The 7,500-nt window shown below is 43.2% G+C and overlaps 1 protein-coding gene across 1 annotated transcript in view; it reads left to right on the plus strand.

Annotated features, from left to right (window-relative positions):
• The window catches only part of cacna1fb (calcium channel, voltage-dependent, L type, alpha 1F subunit), a 30,589-nt gene that overhangs the window by 10,428 nt on the left and 12,661 nt on the right, over nt 1–7,500 (plus strand). The window contains exons 6-21 of the mRNA XM_030784050.1: nt 763–915; nt 1,931–2,127; nt 2,244–2,347; nt 2,595–2,746; nt 2,999–3,073; nt 3,327–3,408; nt 3,692–3,718; nt 3,901–4,061; nt 4,409–4,634; nt 4,860–5,067; nt 5,196–5,316; nt 5,615–5,690; nt 5,867–5,921; nt 6,045–6,096; nt 6,281–6,386; nt 6,708–6,837. Coding sequence (XP_030639910.1) covers nt 763–915; nt 1,931–2,127; nt 2,244–2,347; nt 2,595–2,746; nt 2,999–3,073; nt 3,327–3,408; nt 3,692–3,718; nt 3,901–4,061; nt 4,409–4,634; nt 4,860–5,067; nt 5,196–5,316; nt 5,615–5,690; nt 5,867–5,921; nt 6,045–6,096; nt 6,281–6,386; nt 6,708–6,837 — 1,925 coding nt within the window. The remainder of the gene's footprint in view (nt 1–762; nt 916–1,930; nt 2,128–2,243; nt 2,348–2,594; nt 2,747–2,998; nt 3,074–3,326; nt 3,409–3,691; nt 3,719–3,900; nt 4,062–4,408; nt 4,635–4,859; nt 5,068–5,195; nt 5,317–5,614; nt 5,691–5,866; nt 5,922–6,044; nt 6,097–6,280; nt 6,387–6,707; nt 6,838–7,500) is intronic.

A 7,500-nucleotide genomic window follows, 5' to 3' on the forward strand; every position in this document is an offset into this window, starting at 1 on the left:
TGGAGCAAATGATTGGTTAAAACTAGAGTGTCTCTAATGTACCTGTAAGTGTTAAAGCGTGAAGCGTATTTGGTCATTGTGAATAGACAAACTTTGGATAAAGTGTAAAGTCTGTTTTAATTGGGAAGTAGTAGTGACACGGGATGCTGCGGTCACGGCGACCGCCGACATTTCGTGACCTAGCGGCTTTTTGAACAGAGACAGCATGGAGGTGTAGGAGGAAACTTGCGTGTGTGTTTGAGACAGAGTGAAAGCCTCTGCAGACATTTGGTCTCCTCACCAGAGAAAAAAAGCTGATTCATCACAGCGCCCTCAGATTATTCTATTTTACAGGATATGAAAAATTTGGAACAATTAAATTAACAAGTGAGTGCATAGCATGCAATCTCTGTCAAAAGCGCTTCAGCAAAATCCCATTAAATTGTCGCAGCAATAATATAGTTATCATTGCTTAATTCCTTATTTTCCCACTCTTCTGTCGGCTGCCAAGACCTTGGGATCATCAACAGTGTGTGGTAGTGCTTAGTCAGAATTTCAGACAAGAAACTGCGTGTGTGTGTGTGTGTGTGCGCGCGTGTGTGTGTGAGAGAGAGAGAGAGACAGAGAGAGACGGAGAGAGAGAGTCTGTTTTTTAACCCTCCTGTATGTGTGTGTGTGTGTGTCTGTATGTGTGCGTGTGTGTGTGTCTACATGTGTACGTGCGTGTGCGTGCGTGTGTTTGTGTGTGTGTGTGTGTGTGCGTGTGTGTGTGTGGGCCCACAGGTCTCCAGATTGTGTTAAATTCTATTATGAAGGCTATGGTTCCTCTGTTGCACATCTCTCTGCTTGTCCTGTTTGTCATCATCATCTACGCCATCATTGGCCTGGAACTCTTCATCGGCAGGATGCACAAGACCTGCTACTTCACTGGCACAGGTCTCTGCTCACATACATATACTTCCGCTACCCGACAAACAACATTCACGGCATCACAGGTGGCTTGAGCACGCCGGGAAAACCTGCTGTTAAGTTTACAGTGAACTAAGCCCAGTAGATTGCTGTAAGCAAGAAAAGGGTGCGTTCTGGGAGATCAAGGTCAGCTCGTCGTCGAAGTTGTTAAAATGTCTGTTTTTACAGTAATTAACTGTTGTTTGTCAAGCATATCGGGAAAGCTAAGAGTAATTTACTAACCACCCAAGCACAGCGGTGCAACGGAAAAGACACTAGTTCACCCTCGCATAGGCTCATATCCTGTTGGGTGTGTTTCTGGTAGATTAGCAGTGAATAGGTTTGGGGAGCATAGCTCGGACCTCCGCGCACGTTACGCATGCCTCGTAAAGGACTGTGATCCCACGAATAGAAACTGTGCGACTACACAGGCGTCGGAACAGACTTGTGGTAATCTACGACTTCCACCAGCCATGGTGGCGATTGTGAACCAGCAGGAAGCAGTAATACCAGGGATTTAACCAGGACGAAATTGGGGAGGAAAAAAAGTGGCTAGAAAAGCAACTTAAGACCAGAGCAGTTCAGAGGAGAACATTACTGTAGGGGACTGTAATATTGTAGTTCTACAGTAAATATACAGCAGTGAGCTGTGTGTTATGGATACAGTGGGACAGTTAAAAAAGGAACAAATACAGTCATCAGCCGTGTTTAGAAACACAGTAGTGTAATTCTCTAACACAATACAGAAACTGTAAAATAAATACTACATCACTGGCGAAATGGCTTCCAGTCAATTATTACAATTTTACAGTCACACGTTTTACAGTGAGGGATGAGTCTAAATGCTTAAAGTCCAAGCACAATGCAAAAAAAATCAATTTCATAATAAATAGAAATTATAATAAACACAGATCAAATTTGACACTGCACATACCTTTCTCTCTCTCTCTCTCTCTCTCTCTCTCTCACTCTCTCTCTCTCTGTCTCTGTCTCTCTCTCTCAGATGCCTATGCAGATGATGACCCTTTACCCTGTGCGTTTGCGGGCCACGGTCGGCAGTGTGCACTAAACGGATCAGAGTGCAGGGGGAGGTGGGAGGGGCCAAACGGCGGCATCACCAACTTCGACAACTTCTTCTTCGCCATGTTGACCGTTTTCCAGTGCATTACCATGGAAGGTTGGACTGATGTGCTCTACTGGGTAAATACACTGGAAATGTTCATTGCGCGTTGATCTTCATTAGAAATAGCAGTGAAACACCTGTTAGTCTGTTTGTTCGGGTCTGAGTTTGGCTAAAGGTCTTTGTCTCTGGGCAGATGAATGATGCCATTGGCTTTGAGTTGCCCTGGGTGTACTTTGTGAGTCTGGTCATCTTCGGCTCTTTTTTTGTCCTCAATCTTGTGTTGGGTGTGTTGAGTGGGTGAGTATAACATCTCTAGTATGTTTTTATTATGTTATTATGTGTGTGTGTGTGTGTGTGTGTGTGTGTGTGTGTGTGAGAGAGTGAGAGAGAGAGAGTGAGAGAGAGAGAGAGAGAGAGAGCCGGGTGTTACATTATGGGAGACAATACCCATGTGTCTATGGTGCTTTTGGGTGGACTTTGCATAACTGTGTGTATGTGTGCACGCTGGGCTCACCGTTTACTAGGCCATGTTGGTTATGTGCAGAGAATTCTCTAAGGAGAGAGAGAAGGCTAAGGCCCGTGGGGACTTTCAGAAACTGCGGGAGAAACAGCAGATGGAAGAGGACCTGTGTGGTTATATGGACTGGATCACACAGGCAGAGGACATTGATGAGTTGGACGAGGATGGTAACAGACGTCAGTATCTGCAATCTGCGTTTCCGTCTCTGCCTCTGTATCTGTCTTTGTCTCTCTCTCTCTCCCTCTCTCTCTCTTTCTCTCTTTTTTTTTTGCTCTAACTTTTCCCTCTTTTTTGTCTCTTTTTCTATTTATCTCCAGGAAAAAAAAAAGAGAGAACTGGGCTCTCTTTTTCCTGTAAACGGTTTTCTCTGTCTCTGACCTCTTTCAGACAATTTCTCTCTATCATTTATTTCTTCTTTTCCTCTTCAGGCGTGACCCTACGTGACCTGGCTGATAAGAAGAGAGGAAAGTTTGGCTGGTTCAGCCACTCTAACGAGACTCATGGTACGGCCAATCAAAGCCAAGGGTTCACCGTTCTGCTTCACCACTAAATATAGCACTGTCTTTGTTACATCTAATTGTAAAATCACATTTGGGTCTCTGTCTCGATTTGACTCACAAGATATGGTTTGACCCTATTTCAGATAAATTGCTTTTTTCAAAACTGTGTCATTGTGTGTAGTTGTGACTCTCTCTCTCTCTCTCTCTCTCTCTCCCCCTCTTTCTCTCTCTCTCTCTGTCACTTACTTTCTCTCAGCGAGTCTGGCAGCCAGTGAGACAGCATCTGAAAACACAGAGAACATTGATGAGGAACACACTGATTGCTGTGCGGCTTGCTGGTAAAACCATGACAATACCTTTGGTCGTTTTTTTTTTTGTTGTTGTTTTTTTTCACAGCTGTCTGAATCTTTGAAAAGCAGAGTTCTGATGTTTGCGTGTCAACCACATTGTTAAAAGCGTCTCTTCTTCAGTCGGTGGCTTTTGGGGTCACATTCTAATTAGCCTCACTGAGCTGGGCAGTACACTCACTGCATGTTCTCACCATTGTCTGTCAAATCACTGTTGCTTTTGCCTTTGTTTTCTCTTTTTTTTCCCCCATTCTTTTTTTTTTCATGTTTTCAGCGCTCGAATAATGAAAAATAAATGCTGGTGAGTAACAATTTTACACGGCGAAACTGCTGGAAACAGTTTGAATGGATTATTACGTCTGTCATGCGTCATCTTATGCTTAGTCTGTGCTTATCAAAACATACTGACATCTATTCACAAGTGATTTCTGGTTTAAAGTGGTTTGACATGCGTGCGTCCGTTGCTGTGGCTGTGTTCCTCAGTCGTACTTTTCGGCGCTGGGATCGGGGTGTTCGGAGGAAATGTCGTACAGCTGTGAAGTCTGTAACCTTCTATTGGCTGGTACTGATTCTGGTGTTCCTGAACACGGCCCTGAGCGCCTCTGAGCACTACAACCAGCCTGAATGGCTCACTGACGTTCAGGGTACGTGACGTCCCGTTCTCCTCTGTTCTCTTCCTACATGTCCATCTTCTCTCTCTCATCTTCTTCTTTCAAACATCTTCTTTACTGAACTCCTTTCCGCTTTCATTGTCAAACCCATTTACTCTTTTCATAACATACAGACCATTGAAGGCCTCACTCCTTCAGCAAGTCTCTCCCACATTAACTGTTCCAGAATGTTCCTTAAATAAAGTTGCCTGTTGTTGTTTTCAATACTCCCAATTCACAGATTCACTTTCAAGAAACAAAGTTCGCGGGAGGGGGAGGGGGGTTGTCTACTCATCTTTCTGTATCTCACTCTCTTACATTGTTAAACATCACTCTTTCAGAGATAGCCAACAAAGTGCTTCTGTCTCTCTTCACTGTGGAGATGTTGCTGAAGATGTACAGTCTGGGTCTGAAGGTCTACTTCGTGGCGTTCTTTAACCGTTTTGACTGCTTCGTGGTGTGCGGCGGAATTCTGGAGACGGTGCTGGTGGAGCTGGAGATCATGCCACCGCTAGGTATCTCCGTGCTCCGGTGCGTTCGTCTGCTTCGTATCTTCAAAGTCACACGGTACGCAGTATTCAGTGTTCAGAAGCACCACAGAGGTTTGACTGCAGACATGCTGAATCACTTTCAGATTAATTATATAGAATTTCTTCAACCACTGAGGACGCTAGTAACTAAGAGTGAAATTTGAGTTAGCACTGTTGCTAATCCGCACCAATGCCATGGAGGGCATTGAACCCAATGTTGTTCTTCGGCGTGTGACCTTAACTCATTCACTCTGCCCCACAGACACTGGACCGCTCTGTCCAACCTGGTTGCCTCTCTACTCAACTCAATGAAGTCTATTGCTTCTCTGCTGCTACTGCTCTTCCTCTTCCTCATCATCTTCGCGCTGTTGGGTATGCAGCTCTTCGGCGGTAAATTTAATTTCGATGAGACACAGACCAAGAGGAGCACGTTCGACACTTTCCCACAGGCCCTGCTTACCTGTTTTCAGGTACAGCAATATCGATTTTAACCTTATTTAGAACACAGCAAATGACGGCTTTTGTGTTGTTATGTGTTTGTAAGGCTTTGTTCCTCTTTCCTGTTGACGCATTTTGAGTGAGTGTTTCCTGCGTTCAGATTTTAACCGGTGAAGACTGGAATGTCGTTATGTACGACGGGATCATGGCGTATGGAGGACCTGTCTTTCCTGGGATGATTGTCTGCCTGTATTTTGTTATTCTTTTCATCTGTGGTAACTGTATCCTTTAAGCATTGGTCACCTGACAGCTATAGATGTCCATCACACTTTATTTTCCTGTGTGTAGCCATCTCTCACAAAATGTCTTTTCTTTCTAGTAAGCAGTCCTTATAATAGACCGGTTTATTGTAATCACGATAAAGACATAGATCAAAATCCAAAGAATTCTTTCATTTTGGCACTTACAAAATCTCTTCTTCCAAAACAGGTTTGATATTGCGATAAGAATACCAGACAGAATATATATTCACCCAAATTCTTTTTCTTCCGCAATTGTCCTTAACCATGTGTCTGTCAGATATCCTGCTGAATGTCTTCTTGGCTATCGCTGTGGACAACTTAGCAGGAGGGGACGGTGACGAGAAAAAGAACAAGTAAGAAGGGACAGACGCAAGCGAGAGAGTGAAATAACTGTGAAGCAAGGACAAGTTGGGGAAGGGGTTGTGGAATTGGATGTTTGTTTACTACAATGACCTAAATCATTCGATACGGCACAAACATTTACAAGACAAGCTCTGAAATCAGTTTTTTTTGTTTGCTTGTTTTACAGGGAGAAGAAAGAAAGTGAAGAGACACGAGGAGAAGGAGAGAATGAGGAGGTGAAGGTAAAAGTGTGACTTTTTTTTTTCTGACTCTCCAACCTCTCACAGTGTGAGAACATTCTAGATCTTTTACGGTGAACTTCTGAATAGCTGCGCTGACTCTATGCCCCGGCACTGTAAACACAGGTCGAAATGGACGAGTACGAGGAGGAGGAGGAGGAGGAGGAACACGAGGAGGGTGATGAAGGAGGTTTGTGAAATTGCGAACTAACCTTCTTCAGTGCAGTGAAATTCAACTGATTATTTCAGCTCGCAAACACACACAAAAAAAGAAATATCTGATGTCTTATTTGATATATGATGTCATATCTCTCTCACTACTCATCATTCCATCACTCCCATACTCTGTTTTGTTATTCCAGAGGACGGAGGAATTCAGCTGAATGTGGCTGACTTTGCACCTCCAAAAGAGAAGGTTCTTCCAATTCCAGAAGGGAGTGCTTTCTTCTGTCTCAGCAAGACAAACCCGTACGCATGCATATTAAACTGCATAAAATGATCCCAACTATTATGAACAATAATAACCCCTGTTTGATAATAAGTCCCTGGTGCATTCCTATTCCTGGCAGATCATTTCAATACCCATAATAATTGATAATTAATAATTAATGGTGTAATAACATTTGTTTTGTTTTGGGGTTTTTTTTTTATAGAACTCTTAACAGAACTTATGTAGAACATCACTCTATTGATACTGATTTTTGTTTGTTTGTTTGTTTGTTTGTTTGTTTGCTTGTTTGCTTGCTTTTTTCATTTCTCTGTTCCTCTCTGTTTGTCTGGTGCATGTAGGATCAGAGTGGGTTGTCATACGCTGATACATCATCACATCTTCACCAATCTGATCCTGGTCTTCATCATCCTCAGCAGTATTTCACTGGCTGCCGAGGATCCAATTAGAGCCCACTCATTCCGAAACAATGTGAGTCTGGGACAGAGTACAGGCTTGCACACACACACACCATACATGCATGGCAAACACACACACACACAGACATGTATGCATACACACACACACACACCACACACACACGCACATACACACACAGAGACATGTATGCATACACACACACACAAACACACAAACCCAACAGACACAGCTTAAAATACGCATAGACGCATAGTACATCTCTTGATAAATGTGACATGACAGAAAAGACAAATCAGTCAGTCGGACTCTCATAGTCGGACCTGAAATGATAAAGATAGTGACAGTAATTAAGGTATTGAGAAGCAGTGACATCAGAAAAAATCTGTGCCTTGCGTTGGACCAAGGTGATTTCTGTGTAGGGAAACAGGTGACAGCTCCTCTCTGGGAAAAGGAAAGGTCATTGGCACATAACAAGAAAAAACTGGTAAAATATCGCTGATGGTGTCAAAGAACGTGTTCAATTTGTCTCAGAATTTATTTGAAGAATATTCAGATACATTATTACAATGAATAGGACGTTGAAATGAAGCCAAACGAACATGTTTGACCGATTATGATGCAATATTTATTTATAACTCAATGACTGAGCTGAATTAGATGTAAAAGGCCTTTGTCCTGGTCCGGCCCTCTTTCTCGGCCTTTCTGTGCTGTATT

This window comes from Chanos chanos, chromosome 9, assembly GCF_902362185.1.
Source record: "Chanos chanos chromosome 9, fChaCha1.1, whole genome shotgun sequence".
Lineage (NCBI taxonomy): Eukaryota > Metazoa > Chordata > Actinopteri > Gonorynchiformes > Chanidae > Chanos > Chanos chanos.